This window comes from Emys orbicularis, chromosome 8, assembly GCF_028017835.1.
Source record: "Emys orbicularis isolate rEmyOrb1 chromosome 8, rEmyOrb1.hap1, whole genome shotgun sequence".
NCBI lineage: Eukaryota > Metazoa > Chordata > Testudines > Emydidae > Emys > Emys orbicularis.
In genome coordinates this window covers 99645141-99665524 of record NC_088690.1, presented here as the reverse complement: position 1 = coordinate 99665524, position 20384 = coordinate 99645141, and the positions used below count along the sequence as shown (strand labels likewise).

Below are 20384 nucleotides of genomic sequence, written 5' to 3'. Positions count from 1 at the left end.
ACGGAGCGACTGAAGGGCTCCGCGCCGCCGAAATGCTGCCGAAGACCTGGACCGCCGCCGGGTGAGTACAAGCGCCGCAGCTCCCCCGCTTTGCCCCAGGCCCCCTGAATCCTCTGGGCGGCCCTGCTAGGTCCCTGCCACTCCTACTCCCACCATTGGCCCTGTGCAGGGAGAAGATGGTCCCCTGCTGCTCCTGGGGGAGGTGAGGTGAAGCAGAGGGAGAAAGGAGCACCATGTCTCTGCCCCTCCCTCCCTGGGCGGGGTAGAGGCCAATGCAAGTGGCGTGTGGGGCTCCATGTGTCATGGTGTATGTAGGCCACCAGCTTGCTATAATCTGGCCCCAAGTGTAGACAGGGCTCATGCGCTCACTAACATTTTTCCATCAAGTTGCCCACACTAGTGTTTGCACTGTTGCTACCACGAGTGAAGCTACTCCAGTGGGAAAGGTTAAGGAAAAATGTATAGACAAACTAGTGAGTCTGTGGCAGAGCTGGGAATGGAAACCCATTCTCCTGACCCCTAGGCTTGTGCTTTAGTCACTGGCACAAGTTCCCTCTCAGAGGAACCACCTCCCATTATGACACACTAATCCTTATGGGAAGCACACTGAAGTCATGCAGTGTGTAGATTTGCTAGTGGCTCATATTTTTGGCTTACGCCTAGTACACAATGCCTGGAACATGTGAACGATAATCATATGACTTTAGTAGGAACTCGTGAACTAGAATTGCATTTTATCTCTGACAAATAACAATGTCCTGGGCTAGGCTAGGCATCATGTGATAAAAAACCACATTGAATCCACAGGGTTACAGCAGCTTGTGCAGGCAAACCACATTTCAGCTTTACATTTTCCATCAGATGTTGCAAGTTCCCATAAGAAGATGTGATAATAACTTGGCTTACTTCAGGTTAGAAATATATTAAATGCATTTATGTAAAGGGAAAAACTTCTGTGCATTAAATGACAGTCTAAAAAGTGAACATTTTGCAAAACCTAATCATTTCTCTTCACTAGCACTTGAATATTTTCAGCATAGTAGCTTTTCCCAGATCCGCTGATGAGATCCGTCTTGAAATTATAGTTTGCTATAGAGGGGAACAGACATTTGATCTTTGCAGTGGAACGCAAAATGAACTAAGGAACCTGTGAAGTAAAAGAGGTCAAATGTTCAAGATCTTTTAGATACCATCTGTCAGCAGCTTACAAGTAGCAAATCATCTGTAAAACGCAGAACACTGACAAATTTTGGAACATGCAATTTTAGAATCCAGCATGTGCTTAAGTATAACCCATTGGACTATGAGATCAAGTATCGGTAATGCGCCTCCTCTCTGTAGTTACGGAATTTGAATGTCAATGAAATATTAGATGCTACAAATTGCTAGATATTATGCAACAAGGGAATAGGCCCACTTGTGTTCCAGTATAATATTCCAAGCATTTTCAAGTCAGATTTCCCAAAATAAAGAGGTAACTACAGAATTCAATAAGCTGCACAAGCAAAAGTTTCAAACCTATTCTCTTTTTTCCCAAATGTACATAGTGCAGCAAATCGAGTCTCTAGATAAAATACTGCTAGCAAATCTCTGCCATGCACAAAGTTGCCAGAAAGGGGAGCTGGGAAAGGGGGTCTTTGCATCCCCTGGCCAGAGTTCTTATGCACAAATTGCTGACAAGACTCAGCTGCAGATAGATATGCACTAAAGACCCACTACGAAGCAGCTCTCACCCCAGTGGCCTTGCTTCTGGACTTCTACCACGTACATCTGCAGCAGGCTCTTTCCTAAATCGTCTTCCCCAACCTGCCTCAGCAATGCCTGATCCTGCTAAACCCCTTGATGGTTTTACAATGCACTGTCACTGGCTCCATCAACTCTTCATTGTATGGGCAGGGCACAAGCAGCACTTTTGCTTCTTCCACCACGAATTAAACAGAACAAGATTAAAATGAAAATAATGGACTCTTTAAAGTTATGGGAAGCCAGAATCAATGGGATGAACCCTTTGCAAACACTCATGGGAAAGTCAGGGTAAATGCATGTGGGGGAAGGTTTCTTCTCCTGCCTGTATAGGTAAGGGACTCTGGTTTCGGAGCTATTGATCCCCATGTGGATAAAATGCCTCACCATGCCCCAAAGGAGAATTGCCGTAGAAGTGAGGTCTCCATTAACGGAGCTCAGACTGAGCTAACATTTCCAACATCTCAGAAGTAACAGTCTCCATTAACGGAGCTCAGACTGGACTACACAGAAGAGCTAGCATTTCCAACACCTCAGAAGTAACAGAGCTGCTGGGAGAGGGGAGCGTAACCAAACTCAGGCTGGCCCTGGAGCAAGCTGCATCCTGACTGACTAGAGAGGCCTGAAATAAAACAGAGAGAAAGTCTGTGAAAGAAAACAGGGAGAAGGCTCTGGAAGGCTGTAGGACTCCAAAAGTCAGACTCTCAGCAACTGCAGGAAGGATGAGTTTCCTGAGGCAGGTGATGGAAGCACCAAAAATGAGAGTAGGGTAGAAAAATCCCATTTGAAGGGGACCTAGGGTATTGGACCAAAGCCAAGCAGTGTGAAGGGGTGGGTGCGCATAAGAGAGAGAGAGAGAGAGAGAACATTCATCATGCATTTTATTCTTTTGTCTGCCATAGTAGGTGCTCAGATTTCACTGCGATGGGGACAATATAAGAAACCAACTATCCAAAAAGAACACTAAGCTGCCATCGCTTGAGAACTGTCCATCCAACAGCCAGGCTACTTGAATCCTCAGAAACAAAGGGACCATCACGCTGATGAAAAATGAATCTAGAGAAATTAACTCTCACAGTTTATGAACATCAGCCTGAATGGCTGCTGATGTCCTGAACTGCGGCTATAAAAATATGAGTGCATCCGCCTAGAATATTAGATTGTTGCACATTTTTTCAACTGCCAGGTGTTTTTTAAAGTGAAGGTAGCACTCCTGAAAGTTGTCAGCTTTGTTCCCAGTGTCGTCTAACTCCTGAAAGTATTTACAAGACAAGCAGGAACAGTGACCGGGAAAAACATCCCTCTGCTGGCCCATCAATATGCCTCCAGTTCTGACTGAAGGGAATACTGAGGGCTGAGACGGCAGGATTCAGTATCTGTGCTGCAGAGATGCCAACTATAACAGTAGTCTCTTGCTCCCCGAAAACTTGTCCACGAGGAAACAGTTTGAGACCATCATCTCAATTTCACAGGTCACCTCCAGGCAAATGGCTCCATATTCTGTTACTAATCCCTTAAGCAATGTAATGCCCAACACTTACCCTATGCTTAAGCATAATCAAATGTGTGGGTAATCCTGGCCAGTTGAAAATTATGTGCCTTTTTATGCTTTTTAACCAGTGTGGCAGTTGGAGTCAAAGATTCCAAATGAGGAGGTCACGGACTGCACTAGCATTTGGTTAAGTGTCACTGCACCAGAAACAGTGGCCTATGCAGCGCGGTGAAAATGAAACTCAGCAGCTCCCCAAACCCTCTTGCTCTTCCCAGCCTTGTGAGTAACTCTCTGACACATAATGCAACTCCATGCAGTATCTTTGGGGACCACTGAATTTAAATGTATGAATGGTTTAGGTATGAATGTGTTCTGCTCTATGTGGGAGGGTTACCACAGCTCCTCCAGGAACTAAAAACAGTGGCAGGCTGATTAAGGCACATCACTGAAACTGTAAACAACCCCAGAGAGGTTCCACCCCTGTGGTAGTTTGCATATATTTCTTCCAACTGGGTTTCTCAGAGACCAAGGGACAAAGAGAAAACTTGGGCTATATAAAGGCTAAGTATAAACAGACTTAGGGTCTTTCTTTAGATTCAGCAAACAGACAGGACCACTGATCCTAGGGGGACCCCAACCCTGGAGGGAGGGGTTGGAAGGGCATTGGTCTACCAGGACCCCATAACGTTGATGGGCTGTTTCTGGTACATTAGTAAGCATGTAGGAACCTTTATTGTTTTTATATGTTTCTTCTGTAATGCTTTTACCCTAAGAATATATGTATGCTGCTTAGAAAGAACAATGTGATTACGAGTAACTCCTGGCAATACACTGGTCATAGCCCTCGGAAAGAAAGCAAAGCACAGGCACTGGCCTTTAGGTAGACTAGCTTCCTGGGAATATCACAGTATATGGCACCAGTCAGAAGAGAGTGGCTTGTATCCCTACCCAGAAACGGGGCATGGCTGGAAGTCTGGTACCTGACTGGGCCTTCCTGGAGCGGACCACAGAGTGTGTGTGTTGGGGAAGGGGGGTGGATACAGGTGTAGTTACCCTGAAACTGTGACAAACTCCCTTGTCCTCCATCATCCAAACTCCTAATGCTAGACTCTCGTTTACTCCTTCCCAAGTCCAATCCAGCTGTCGTCACATCTTGTTCCTTTGCAGCATCTCTAAGCTCCACCCTTTCCTCTCCAACACAACTGCTCAACAACTTGGTTCCCTTTTGCCTTGTCTACTGCAAACTCCTTTTCTCAGCCTCTGCCTTCATTCCTTCTGACTCTTCCTCCTTCTCCCATTCCCTCTATTATCATTCTTTAACCTTCTTCACTACACACCTCCTTGCAGGTTTCCCCTTATGCTTAGAAAATTCTTCCACTTCTCATGTGCCAGTCAGCAACCATTTTCAGTCAAATCCCTTTTTGAGAATGCCCTTCACCCACTAATCTTTGAGCCATAAACCACCAAAGGACAACACAAAGCAAAAACGTAACTAACAAGACATAATGACAAAAACAAAACACATGCACTCTGTTCTCTGGGGAAAGCACTGATGCAGGATTCCCCTCCTAGCGTTTACTTTGACCTCCTCCCTCGCCTCCATTTTGTGGCATCACTTCTGTGGTGTCCTTGTCAAATTTGACTGTAAGCTCCTTGGGGCAGGCACCTTGCATTGCTGGTTGTTTTTACATACCATACACATTCATGATCCTATATAAATAATGAACAATAACAGCTGAGTACAGAACTGTGTGGTCCCTGCAAATGGCCAATGTAAATGCAGTGTCAAGGTTGAGAAGTCAAGCACTCAGCTCAAACATCAGAAAATACAGAGTGAAGGCTGAGAGCTCAGCACTGGCTCTGTCCTCTGGGGCCTATACCTTAAAATAGGGGTGAAAAATCTGTCTTTCCATTGCATATTTGCATCCAAATTCAAACCAGGTCGGATATTAGTTTTTCAAGGATTTCTAAGGAACATTCTTCCTGCTCGTGTGCACATAAATTTTCATTGGGACCCAGTGAGGAAGCATATTTCTAACTAATCTCTGGGTTTGGGTTTTGCAGATAGAAGGAAACAGCAATAAGGGAAAGGACGCTAGGGGAGAAGGAGCAGGTTCAGATGTGACGCTACCAGGAGGCATTAAAGTGATAGACAGACATTATCCCCTAAAAATAAATTAATAAGGTGGCATTATGCACAAGCCTCATAGTTGTATGAAGTGCAAACACTGAAATCTCTATGAAGGCAAGTAGATCAGATTTACAAAGCTGCCAGGGAGGAGTTTTGTGACTGTTTCCAACACCTGACTGACTGATAACTAGGGCCCTACAAAATTCACGGTCCACTTGGGTCAATTTCACGGTCATAGGATTTTAAAAAATTGTAAATTTCATGATTTCAGCTATTTAAATGTGAAATTTCATGGTGGTGTAATTGTGGGGATCCTGACTCAAAAAGGAGTTGTGGGGGGAGGGTCACAAGGTTACTGCAGCGGGGTTGTGGTACTGCAACCCTCACTTCTGGGCTGCTGCTGGCAGTGGCACTTCCTTCAGAGCTGGGCAGCTGGAGAGCAGTGGCTGCTGGCCGGGAGCCCAGCTCTGAAGGCAGAGCTGCCGCCAGCAGCAGCGCAGAAGTAACGATGGCATGATATGGTATTGCCACCCTTACTTCTGTGCTGCTGCCTGCAGAGCTGGACCCTCAGTCAGCAGTCACCACTGTCTGGCCGCCCAGCTCTGAAGGCAGCGCAGAAGTAGGGGTCACGGTATTGCCACCCTCTTAAAATAACCTTGCAACCCCCCTGCAACTTCCTTTTGGGTCATGGCCCCCAATTTGAGAAACGCTGGTCTCCTCCATGAAATCTGTTATCTGTATGGTATAGGGTAAAAGCACACAAGATCAGATTTCACGGTCTGTGACGCGTTTTTCATGGCCGTGAATTTGGTAGGGCCCTACTGATAACATGTGAATGATGTAGGTGTTATGTGTGGCTATTTGGTTAAGGCGTTGGTAATGTCTGCACTTTTCATCACACTCTGCCCTCATGTACTCTGTATGCAAATGATTCCTGTTCTGATACATCTTCTCATGATCTGATGTCACAATGCTGAAAAGGGCAGTCTCTTTCTCCTGAGATACTGGCAAAACCAAAGTGGAAGAAGCCTTGTCTAATTTTCTGCTGCTCGTAGGGAAAGAGAATAGTCATCAATTAATTCCAGCACAGTACCTAAGAATTGTGTAAGGCCCCTGGATACAGAAGGCTGACTAATCAGTAGGGACATAAAGTTGGGAAAGAACCTGTTGTGTCTAGTACCAAAAAAGGCACAGGATACACAAAAGGAAGTCACTTTGCCCTGTCCTACACGCCAAGTGCCCAGGCATCACAGCTGTCTAACGTGGATCTCACATCTAAGTGACAATGCCTGGCACACTGCTCGGCCAACATTCTCAGTTCCTGCAGCCTGCACAGTCCTTGCCACGCGGCCCCTTCTCAGCCTTACCACAGAAGTTTAACCCTCTAGGGGTATGTCTACACCGCAAAAAAACCCTGCAGCAGCAAGTCTCAGAGCCCGGATCAACAGACTCGGGTTTGTGCTGCAGGAATAAAAATGACAGGGTAGACATTGGGCCTGTGCAAATCCATCTGGTACCGTAGAAGCTTAAATATTCAAGAGACTTGGTTGTCTCAGACAAGTGGAGTCTCCCTCTTAATGGCTGTCAAATGGCTGTTGGTACCGAGATCAACAGGGTCACTGGGATTGGATCTTTCCACAGGCTGGAACCCAGGCGCCAAGACTCTCCTCCTTTGCCAGGTTTCAGAGCCCAGGCTCCAGCCAGAGCCTGAAAGTCTACAGGGCTATTTTTAGCCCTGTAGCGTGAGCCCCACCAGTTCTAGTCAATTGATCTGGGCGCTGAGACCCATGGCCACAGGCCTTTTTTTTTTTTTTTTTTGCTGTGTAGACGTACCCAATAAGACCCTGGAAAAGTAACAACTCTCCTTCAAACTGAACTATAGGCAGTTTTCACCATGGCCATCAGCTGTACTATGATCCCAAAGTAATAAAACACACAGAGTCACTCATTAGGGAGAGTGTCTATTTGTCCCTTTCTTTGTATTCCATTTGTTTCTTTCAACAGTCTTAATTTTCTCAATCCTGTAAAGCCAAGGAAGAACGATGGATTTTTGCATTGTAGGGTGAAAGCAGACCGTTATGCAGACCTCAGACTGCAAAGTCAATGTCTGCAATTAGTTAATTCCTCATTCAAATGCAAATTTTAACATACAACGTTTATATATTTCTTCCCCTCAAGTCATCTAGCATAGCAGCAATCATATGGTACCTCAGATGGAAGGTTATCACCCATTAGCCTTCACTGTAATTCTGTTGTGAGCATTCCAAAATCTCATTTATTTGGCTTTTTGGATTATCAGAGGGCAAAGAGGCAAAAGAGAATTATTTAAGGATTTCATCAGACATTCTTTCTGATATATAAACATTTCCCACACACAAAAAACGTTATTAGGATGTCCAGTAATGTTAGATTAGATCCCACTAGAAGAGGATACTGCTGGTTTGCTGGACAATTTAAGACCATCAGGGTCAGCTTTTAAATTCTTCATCTAACCAAAATTTAAAGCCAAGCATCCATCCAACTGACTGATTTAAACCAAATTCTCCTGCCTGGAATACACGCCTCTCTGGAAAAGAAGCCAAGGTGTGCTTTACATTTCATAACCATATCATCCCTTTATAGGGTTTAAACTGACTGAGCTACATTCACCCTTGGTTCATCAGATGTAATTCTGATATATGCAGGGGATTATGCATAGACAAAAGACAGCTGAGTATATCTTGGACTGCTGCAAGCACACTACTACTAAATCATCGTTGTGTTTAGTTGCATTACACTTTTCACACACAGCAGAAAATCAGGGATATACAATTTTTACACCGCTAGCTACATATTAAAAAGAGGCATTCTATGATAACATGCTGCTTTAAGGTGGGATTTTCAAAAATCACTCAACAATGGCTTAACTCAGTTTACTTGAATAGGAACAGTTGGGCCAGTGCTGAGTGCTTTTGCAAATCTTCCCCCTTAGTGTATTTGCAAATGCACAGAGGTATTAATCATATTAGGAAATCCAGGGAAAAAGCAGAGGACATTGCCTTTGGAGAGGCAGTTAACAGATACTCTTTCACAGCGGAGAGCGCCCATCCCACACAAATGTCTTACTGCAAAAGGGCAAGAGTGCCTTGGAATGTGCTTAGAGCCAAGATCTAACTTTATATATGCAGGGAGTGTCCTTGTTAAAATCATAATAAATGGGAGAGAAAAATCAAACCAACACAATTCCTTGAAAATTTCCAATATGTACTAGTAACTATACAAGTCTGTACTGCACTAGCAACATGCTGAGTTAAGGATTGTTGTGCACATTTTTACCTGCAAAATGTAATAACTCTTGCAAAGATTTGCTGAAAGAAGGAAGATTGCATGAGATGGCCAGTATCGGAATCATTTCATTAAAGTGAGACTGAAAGTTGGGGAAAGTGGCAAGAAATGCATCATCATAAATTCCCTTTCAAATACCAAGAATGTGACCAACAATAAAATAAATGAAGTCACAAGTGGCTAGCACTGGGCATTCCAGATTTGCAGGCTGGGAACAATTTTTCCCCTGCATCCTTACCTCCTATTTCTTCCCTGTTAAGAAATGGCATAAAAAGTAGAGATTGTGGTGATGTGATTTCAGATGCTTGTCACCCTAGTGAAACAAGTCTATTTTTAACGGAACTCTGTCGCTACCAAGCTGTCATGCTGAACTATGTATTGTAATGAAACCAATAATGATTGAAAATTGGCTGTGTAAGTAGAGACACTTTTTAGATCTGCTCTGAGGACTCCAGTAAATCAACAGGAATAGGACAAGGGGGTCCCTATTACAGACTGCCACAAAGCTTTGCTTAATTAGCACAGCAATACCACAGGCAGATCCAATATATATTTTGTTGGTTATGTACTTTTGGACATTTAAATTGGTCTGTTTCGCAGTGGCACTTGCTACTGTTACGGCAATTAAGCTTGTGTTAAGTACCTAACACCTAAATTCCCAGGAAGAACAAGGAAATCCAGGTCTTGAACTGTGGATATAAAATTGATGTATTCAGCTATGAAAGTCATGAAAGTTCATGCCCAAAGCCACACAAATTACTTCCCAGAGTTAGAGTGAGGTAGCCGGCAATCAGAACTCGGATGAGAAGCAGCATGGTTTCAATAGGCGGGACCATCTTCAAACCTGAAGTGAAGACAGGGGTTTTGTGGTAATGTATTGTATTGTCCCACTTATAGAACTTAGCTGTATGTGAGATCCTAATGCAAAACTAACCATGACCACCAATTTGCACTCAGATAATGACTTCTATTTGAAGATCTTAATGGCTTTGCAGGCGTTTTACATTTTACAAAACAGAGAAAATGAGGTTCAGAGAGAATTCACACAGATAGTCTATGGTAATGCTGGCCTAGAGCTCAGCTTTCCTGTGCCTACCCCCAAGAACATCCTCCTTCATCCTGCTATAGCAATTACACTGCAAATTCACAGATCAATAAACAGCAGTTCATTCCACTGATGAAAGGAAAAACCAAAAAGATAAAGTTTTCAAGTGACTTTCCACCAAAGAGCTGGTACAATAGTTAGAAGAAGAAATTTTCCACTGCCTCTCCGTCACCATACATGGCATTGCTCAGGCCAAAGAAAGCAAGACATCTCTTTGAAAGAAAAGGTTAAAAAGTCCACGAATAAAAAGACCACTGTTGCAGGGAATCACAGAAGCTCAAATACTTTGCAACACAATATTTATTTTAAAATAGCATAATGTGGATCTTTATGTTTGAAATGTGAACATATATACAAAGCATTTTACGTATTAATCTTGTGCTACTTTTAAAAGATATACAATATACTGTAATCAAGTTTCAATTAAATGATTAGCAATGCTCACCGACACGGATACGTCCTCGGTTTTTCTTTTAGAGCTGGAGTCAAATAAGACAGTTCGCCCTCTTCTTTCACAGTCCTCATACACAATCAGTCGGATCTGACTTGGGTCAAACTCCGGCAAAGGCCAGCTTGAATGGAAAACAAAAAGGACAGAAGTGTCTATTACCACAACGAGTTATTACATCATTCCTTTAACAATTGTTGTATGCCTGACTTTGTTAAAAAATAAAATCCAGTACATGCAATGGCAATTTATTAAATATGTTGAACCTATGACAAGCATCATGCCTATGTAGATAGAGGGCCAAATCACACACTGGTGTAAACTGGTTTAACTCAGCTGATATCAGTATTCATCATAGTATCAAGGGGTTCCCAATTCTCTCAGATTTACTGTGAGTCTGGTGATTTTTAGTGTTTTTTCTTAAAGCCCCAGCTGCTGGAATCAAGAGATTGCATGAGAACCTTGGCTTTCATTAAAAAAAACAGTGGTAGTAATTTTTTATCCCTCATGGTTTCAGAGAAAAGTTTGAAAACGTAAAGTGAGTGCACCCTAAAGCTTCAGTAATCTAAAGGCAAATAAAGAGACCAACATTTTTTTCCAATCTCATGATTTTTAAGCCAAACCTCATGATTTTTAATGCTTGGGGTTGGCAAAGCTGAGTATCCATCAGCATTTAACTGCACAACTGAAAAGAAACACACAGAGAAGCCACCCACCCTCCCCTTTTATAAGGGCCCAAAACACTGTGAAAAATGACAGAATGTTTGTGTTAAAACACGATTACTCTGGTGATGTTATTATAGATGGGTCCAAACCAAAACCCTAGATTAGAATCACCCCAAATACTGGACAGTCTACAGATGGATGTGGCTTGGGCCTATCTCCAGTTATTATAACTGCTGCATTCCGACGCAGAGAGAAAGACAATTCGGGCCACCATCATAGGCATTATAAGATCTGGTGTTACTAGACAGGGCCTTTATTGAGATTGTGCTTTCTGGGTCCCCTGAAGACACATTTATCCCCAGCAATTCCTCCCGTAGCCTGGTGAGCCTCTACAAGCCTTCTGCATTCAGGACTCCAGTGACTTAAATTAGTGTGAGCTCTGCAAATTGATAGCTTGCAAGGGGTCAGGTCCACAGGGTACTTTTTACCTTACTACAGATGGTATTGCTTTTACGGCTGCATCATAAACTTAATGTTATTTATATTTTTAGCGTGTGGAGTAAAGTTTGCTTTGCAGCCTAAAGAGAGAGGGAGGCCATGAACTGTGATTCCACAATCCAAATAAAAAAAACCAAACTATTATGGTAGGGTTGCCACCTTTCTGATGCCTGGTAACTGGACCCACCTCTGCCTCTTCGCCCAAGCCCCACCCCTGCTCCACCTCTTCCCTCCAAAGCCCCGTTCCTGCTCCGCCTCTTCCTCACAGATTAAAAAAAAAAAAAAAAACAGACACAAATGGCACCCAAGACACACCAGCCAAAATCCAGACTGTCCAGGTGAAAACCGGATGGGTGGCAACCCTATATTACGGAGTAACTAAAAATACTAGGAATCTGTAAAAGAAATTCATAAGTGTTACTGCTAGATTAGTGGCAGCCTGGGGGAAATTTAAGCAGCAGCAATAAATACAGTTCTCTGGGCCTCTTGGGAGAGGAAGTCCATTTCCTAACAGCTTAACCCCACAATTTAGCAACAGAGGAGAAAAAGAGAAGCTGCAGACAGGATACTATGCAACAAACAGTAAGAGGGAAAAAATACAAGAGAAAACTTGAGCAATTTACAACTGAAATAAGTTGATGTCCAGAGGTTTGAGTGTAAGAGCCTGGTCTTGTCTTGGTGTATGCTCATCAAGCTAGTTACTCTCAATGAAAGCTGCATACCTCAAAAGGAGACCAGACCGCTAAATAACTGAAAACTATACAAAAAAAGTACTACTCTTTGCTAGGACAGCTATTAAAATGGCACAACAGAGTCGGAGTACAGTGCTTGCAAGCAACGCTGGTCCTCTGCCCTTCTCCTACATCTCCTACCAGCAGGCCCAATCCTGCAGCTTACTGAAATCAATAGGAATTTTGCCATTACTTCAGCAGCAGCAGATTCTGGTCCATTAACACTGCAGGTTCTGCAGCACTAAACAGGTTCTGACTGATAGCTGGTGTGAGAATCCATTCAAGATCTGGTGATGCTCTGCTTCATGGGAGAGGATAAGTGTCACTTACTGTGACACACAAACACACAACTATTGGTTGGGATTGCACCAGAAGAGGGTTATTTAACTGAGATAGACACCAAACCACTACATTTGGGATTGTTTGGCCCCAAGCCAAACCCCTACACCCAATCTCTAGTTACTGAGGCGAGGCCAGTAGATAATCTCACATTCACAGCCCCAGTAGGAACATATGGCTGGGGCATCTCCTACCCCTAGGTAAAGTGGGTGGAAAGTTTAGAAACCATTCTCATGAGCTATGCCATTGACACTATTATAAACAGGTAATAATAATAATCCATTGCTTGCAAAAACATTATTTTCACTTGCCCCACTCCTTCAATGCATTTGAATTTGCTTCTCTCTTAAATAAAAGCAGGACTTCTATTAGTCAGTATTTCTGACATTTGACTTTGAAATCGCTTCACTATCCTGGCAAAGAAGGGCAGGAACCGTTCCAGATGTTCAGGAAAGTCTGCTCATAACAAGCTCCAAGAGCAGATTACACACTAAGAGGAAAGTAAGCTAAATATAAAACCCTTGCTGCATTCTGCAACATATTTGATCAAGATAACAAAAGCCTGTTTGCTTCTCCGTTTCTGCACATGTCACTTTAACTTTCTTGATACAAGTATTCAACGTGTACTGTAAATCATATTCGTGATAGTCCCAGTTAAGTGTTATCTGTGTTACATAATATAGCTCTAACACACAGCTTTAGCCTTGCAAAATATTCTCTGGCAGTACTGGAGTGTTCCCTGTATCAGAAGAAACTGAAGAGTACTAGCAGACGGTTCAATAGGACAGACAGTAAATAGAGGGAGGCTGGCCCCTCAAACTCACACCTGTCCATTCAGCAGTTAGGGTATGTCTATACTGCAATTGGACACCCATGGCTGACCTGTGCCAGCTCACTCGGGCTCAAAGGGCTCAGGCTCACAGGGCTGTTTAATTGCAGTGTGGACGTCCGGGCAAAGGCTGGAGCCCGGGCTCTAAGACCCTGTGAGGTGGGAGGATATCAGAGCCGGAACCCCGCAAACCCGAATCAGCCGGCACAGGCCAGCAGTGGGTGCCTAATAGCAGTGTAGACATACGCTTAGACACACATTTTAGCAGGAAACAGGATACACAGAGTAGTTTTGCTCTCCTGTTTAGCAGATGTAAAGTATTGTTAGGCTGACATCTAAAAAGAGCATCTGGAGAAAATATACAAACTACTGTCTGCTATATGTAGTGCGCCCTCCCAAAATAAATACTGCAGGGCAATACTCTGGGACAGACAGTCAGTGGTGTAAAAGAAAAACTTACACAGCTAAGGATCTGCCCATCTGTATTCCCAAAGTGTGGGGGATTCTCTTCATTGCACAGGAAGATGATGGTGCAGTGGTTAGAGCACTAGTCTGAGACTTGAGGTTCAAGTCCCTGCAGTGCCACAGACTTCCTGTGTAACCTTGGGCAAGTCACTTAGTTGCTCTTTGCCTCTGTTCCCCATTTGTAAAATGGGTATAATGGTACTTCTCTACCTCATAGGGGTGTTGAGAGGATCAATATATTAAAGACGGTGAGGCACTCAAATACTACCGTAATTGGGGCTACCTAAGATAGAGGGCCCAAGCAAGGCTGTCAAAACCATTTAGCTCTTAACCTGAGACTCAAAGGATGCAAAAGGACTGCCTTGTATAATGCCCCTCTATTGCTGGCAATTTCACTTGTGTGGCATAACAACCTTTGGGGAAATTATGGTAACACGCAGAGAAAACTTTTTCTTTGGGGAGAAGGAGAGCGAGAGGAAAGATTCATGGAAAATACATTCCCTTAGCTACCCATATAGCTATATGTATATATTATTTTCTTAAATGGTACCTTACTATGAAGTGTAATTGATATTTGGTTGAGGTTTTCACAGCATTCTAGGGGATTTAGACTCAGATGTTCTACTCATGTTAATTGAAAGCCATGTCTAAACCTTCCAATACTGCTGTGAAAATCAACTGGTTTTGCTAATGAGACGTTTCTCCTGCATAAGCCAGCTGCTGCTACTTGATCTTCCTGTGGAGCTGATTTTAAGAAATCTCAGTCTGTTGTCATGATAGAGGACTGTGATGTCACAAATTTCATATTCTGACCTCACTGAAGGACCAACAGAGGAAGATGGGATAGACCATTTCATTTAGCACCACAGAGCACCCGTCCTGATGGTTTTATTGTAGTTTCCATAGGCCTCAAATAAATAATAATTCATATAGGGTGAGATTTTCACACGCACCTAAATAATTTAGGAGCTTTTGAAAATCCCATCCATAATCAGCAAATCATATAAAGAATATGGCTGTTTAAAGATGGGAAATAAGAGAAAAATAGTCTCTTTAAAGGTTATATAAATAAACAGATTCTTTAAAACGCAACTCAAAAATTTAAGTCATTTTCTTTAGATCTTAGCAATGAAGTGCTGGAGCCTGGCCCCTAAATGGTGAAGAATGACTTGGTTCTACAGGTAGACTTCCAGATATCACATAGTAAGTTAGTCGAACCTGCTGCAATTAGATCGTAAAGATGGACTTCTCTCCAAAGGGTAATACTACACAACACAACCAACTGGGTGCATCATTTTTAACTTCATCACCTTAAATGTCATGGTCATTTCTGCTCCTGCACTGAAGGTGGAAGAAGTGGGGGCATAAGCAAGTCTCAGAATACTACCTGGCTGAATCACCAAACTAATAAAGTAATTTTCAAAAAGTCACAAATGTTTGCAAATCTTGTTAGAAGTAATATTCCTAAAACATCCACTCATGGAAATTCAATGGTCAGACATCCTCTTTGCTCTTCCTTTCCCCTCTTTGAATCCCATTGAATGTAATTTGTTTGCAAAACTATTTAAAACACCAATGCTGAGATTTGTTCAGCAGTATACAAGTCACCATTCTGAATTCCCTCTGATAAAGGATTTTCTCACACACCTCTAACACACAGCATTTGTTGCTATCACAAATATTTCTCTTGGGGGTGATGGGGTGATCTTAAGATGATGTTATACTGCAGCACTATGGATTTAATAAATGAGACAACACACACAAATCCTCCCTCAGTCCATTAAAAGTTCAATTTTTTTTCTGTAACTAGAAACACACAAAGCCCCCTTGTTCTTCTTTATAATATCAACAGAACCTTTTTCACCACAGTAAGAAATTACCTTAATGTTTTTTCTCTCTTGGCAAAGATTTTACCTTGAATAAGATTTCATGTCTAAATGACTTGGGGCACTACTAGGTTACTTTTTAATAACTAACACAACATTTTTGGAAGTACAAATGAATTCAGAGCAAACTAATCAAGACACCAAATAAATAGAAACCCGTAACTTAAATTACCAAAAAGCCAAACCTCTTTAAACAAAGATATGGCCAGTTCTCCAAACAGCAAGCTAAAACTATCAGTCAAATTATTGTTCTCAACATCATGTTACCCATAGGTATGAAAACTGCCCAGTGATGAATCACTTCGAACTATTTTTAAAAGCATCTACGCAAATGATATTTATAGTTTACAGCAGCTTATCTGTTCTGCATGTTTTTCATGTTAGCACCTTTTTAGAATGTTGATAGAAACAGCCATACTGGAATAGAACTTTGGTCCATCTCGACTGGTGCCCTCGCTCTGATGATGACCAATGCCGGATGCTTCATAACACAGCTAGCGGTACAATGCTATGTACTGGGGGGAAATATTTTTTCTTGGCCCAGCTGGTGATCAGTTACATTCTGAAGCATGGGGATTCACAGCCCTTGTGGTTTTAACTAATTTACCTGCAGATGCTATTCTTAGAGGAGTATTATTATTATGTGTATGGCAGTTGTGATTAGAGTCCCCAGTCCAGGACTGGGACCCCATTATGTTAAGTCTTGAACAAACATATAACAAAAAGTTTGTCCCTGTCCTGAAGAGCTTAGATTCTAAGTCTAAAGGTGTAATCCATTTCTGAAATCTTTCTAAGCTGTATGCATTTAAAATATCCTGCAGCAAAGAGTTACACAGTTTATCTACAAGTTACATAAATATATATTCTTTCTATTAGGTGTACATGTGCTGCCTATTGATTTTGAGAGCCCTTCAGTTATTTTATTATGGGGGAAAGTAAACAGGAGCACCTTATTGGCTTTCTATGTACCATTCATTACATTATCTCTATTACCTCTGATCTTGTTCTATCCCTTGTCAACTTAAGTACTTCCTTCCCTTTACCACTCCCCACTCCACAATCCTCCAGACATTTTTGCTGTGTGCTCCTGGATCTTTTTCATTCCTATGCCTTTGAGAAGATGTGACTAAAAAAAAAAAAAATGGAATGCAGGACTTGCAGTGAGGACATACCATGTTCTCTAGCATTTTCTCACCACAACTGAGTAACTCACTCACTGTTTTGACTGCTACTATACTTATACAGATGTATGTTGAACTATCCAGGACGCATAGATCTTCTTCCTGAAAGAGTACAACTAATTTGTAATCCATCAGGTATGTAACAGGTGGTATGTTGACAGTGTTTCCAGTTTTAATGTAGCCATTTTTGCTAGGGACACCAGAAATGCAAATGAAAGGAATTATCCAAGAATGAGGAATCCAGTTCATACCACTGCTTTGCATGCATGGTGTTTTTAGCAGGGAGGTCTACTTAAATTTCTGTGACATAATATGGCCTTATGGTTGCAGATGGAGGAAGGAAATAAGCAGATTCCATTGCTAGTGCAATTACAGGACCAATACTGAGAAAAGTTTTGCAAGGTACAGTTGTCCTTAAAAGGTCTCAGGCCACTGCAGGGTTGTGTGTTCATTTTGGTGAATTTTAGGATGTACGGCCCAATCCCGCAGAGACAATTCTGAGATTTGACAAAGGTCACAGTCAGTGTCAGCTGATTGGGAGGGAGCTTACCCTAATGCCCTAGTCGACACTGTCTCCTACAGCTGTGAACTTAGTCTGGAATCTTCCAGCAATCAAGGGTCTGTGGCTATGGATGGTTGTCAGGGAATAACCAATAATCTCTAAAAAGCAACAGAGAGTCCTGTGACACCTTTAAGACTAACAGATGTATTGGAGCATAAGCTTTCGTGGGTGAATACCCACTTCGTCAGACGCATTAATAATCTCTAATGCAGGATCACTGACAAGCTTTTAACCCTAGCCATTCATTGGATTGAAAAGGTTACATTTTCAAGGCTTGCCAGGAGGAAGAGGGCTAGAAACTGACTTTTCTTGTAAATGAAAGCTGAGTCTGCTCTTTTACATTTCGTGGTGCTCCAACCCTGGAGGGAGGAAGGGCACAGCTGCAGGCTGCAAATGCCAGCTTTGTGTCACATCTATAAATCTGTCTCATTGATCTACCAGTTTAGCAATCCTCACTTTGAGTAACTGTAATAGCCAGTCTCTGGGATCCTTGAGTTGCTTGCACTGTGCACATACTGTACCACTGGTCACATAGAAAGCAGTCAGACGTTCTGCACTCTGTACAGTATACCGGGACCTAAACTTCAGCTGGTTTCCACCTTTACTGGCTCCTAAATTCTAACTTGCTGTCTGATTCCCTAACTGCAACCTACACTAACTTCAGTTTGTTTTCAATTTTAACTCCCACCTGTTAGTCACTTGCCTCTGTTTATCCATTCAGCTCTCACTGGGATGCCTAATTCACACTCTAAACGCCAATACACTCCAAATGCCTTTTTAAAATGTGGACTTAGTTCTTCTTTGTGGGCCCCCGAGCAAAAGTACACAGAATATAAAGACACAGTATAGACTGGTTAACCATATTATAATTAACATGTTAACCTGAAATCATCTTGAGACTGTGAAAACAAATACCCTAGAGGGTTTGTGAAAAGGATTAAATACGTTGACCATCTTTACAACTTGACTTCCAGCAATCAAAAATTTAAAGTCAACACTAGCAATTCCTCAAAACAGATTTTGGGGCATATTTAATGCATGCCATTCCAGAAAACACCTGTTTAGTTTCTAGGGGATTTACAAACACACACAGACTTTCCCTAATGTGTTCTTTTGGAAAACCACTCTGTAATATATAAAAAAAACACACAAAAAGCAAGAATAGTCCCTCTAGAGTAAATTCATTAGCACTGAACACAACACTTCATTATTTTAGCACATCAGCATTAGCCTTTGCAAAATTATAGCAGATGACATTAATTTAAGGTATTTTTAAAATGCAGAATAGTGCCACTCTATATACAGCTATAGGCATTATTAACTATATGTATTTTAGAAAGCATGACATTTCTACAAAGAAAGTGTTACGGCAGCAAATCTATTGTTAAGATATTTAATAACCAAATTGTTAAAATAATTTCAATAATGTGAGTATTTATCGTACCTGGGAAGCATCTTTGTCCCCCAAGCAGTTCCACTTTTCAAAATCCCTATAAACTCCTGTTATGCCCAGCTGCCAACCCAGGTTAATAATAGCAATGAGCCATATTCATCCAAAACCACAAGACTGTCAGGTGACATATTGAGAGGTCTGAATTTAACTCAAACAAAAGACTCTCCATGCTGCAATGCAAAAAGCTTAATCCTGGCAACCGGATCATAAAACCAGCCTTAAAGAAAGCAGATCCCTGAAGCAAAATATGGGCTTTTGCACAAGGATCCATCTACACTGTCCTATAGTTTCATAACCAATCTCCTGTCCTTCCATTCTGCTGCCCAGTCCAGGATCTTTACTAAAGTAAACATGGTCTGTTTTTCCAGTTCCTCGAGTGTATTACTGCGGAGGACAGAAGATCAGTCTAATTCATTTGATAGCTAAGTGCTGCTTTGGCAGTCAACGTAGGCTGTACATGCCAGTTTAAATCTATCCTTCTTCTTTAGCGAATCCAATATGGGTTGAGCCTCATGACCAGAATCCCCTGGCAACTGCAGTTCTAAGCCCCCACGATCCACATTTGTCAGGAATTCAGACTGATCGAAGAAGAGGGGAGAAAAACAAAGCAGCTTGCTCTCAGACACCTCCCCCTTGACATTCTTGGAAGCTGCAGGATGCTCCAGTCCAACCCTGGCTGACAGGCTGAGCCAGGCGAGTGGAAAAGCAAGCACTAATAGCCATCATGTGACCCAGAGCTGTCAGTATATGCCACCTGGATCTGCAATGAGCCTGCCAGCCAATCCCAGCTCTGCCTTAGTTTCATCCCAGCTCTGCCTTAGATTCACTATTAAAATAAGGCCTTTAAAGGTTTAAACAGTGTAGGGTGCCTGCTTTATACTGGAAATCCAAAAATGATGCCTACAATTATTCACATTTATTGCACAGGTTTGGATTGTTGATACACAGTTATAGTGCAGAACTTAAGTTTATTTCATGCTTAGTGAAAACAGAAACATTTTATGTTTTCTAGCAACCTCCATCCTTCCCCACCATCAATCTCCAATAGGAACAAAGAAGGCACTGTAAGCTCTATAGAGGCTCATTAAGATTACAAGTAATCAGGAACAGTCAAGACAATTGGATGGCAATATACAGTTTAGAAACAGGAGATGTGTAATAAGACCTGCTAAGAAATCCTGACCAGCTTCAGAGCTGTAAACAAGGTTTCATAACTGTTCTTGGGGTAACCCCTGGCCATAGAAGGAACCTGTTTGGTAATACCATCACAAGAGCAAAAAGCTCAGTGTTTACAGGATTTGTCCCAAAATCTTTGGAATTGGGTGGACAGTGAAACATCCAGAAAGGTTCAGCATGCGACAAAAGGTGTAAAATATTATGGATGTGTGTGTGTGTGTGTGTGTGTGTGTGTGTGTGTGTGTAGAAATAGCTCATATTAATTTTCTTATTATCTTGAACTATGAAAAAGTAGGAAATATGCAGAGGTAGAAAATTAACACACAGTGGGGACCACCCTTAAAAATTTGGGAGG

The 20384-nt window shown here is 42.1% G+C and overlaps 1 protein-coding gene across 1 annotated transcript in view; it reads right to left on the bottom strand.

Moving 5' to 3' along the window:
• Positions 1 to 20384, bottom strand: part of FNIP1 (folliculin interacting protein 1) — an 89809-nt gene that overhangs the window by 39604 nt on the left and 29821 nt on the right. The window contains exon 2 of the mRNA XM_065410107.1: positions 10241 to 10367. Within this exon, the coding sequence (XP_065266179.1) occupies positions 10241 to 10367 (127 nt within the window). The remainder of the gene's footprint in view (positions 1 to 10240; positions 10368 to 20384) is intronic.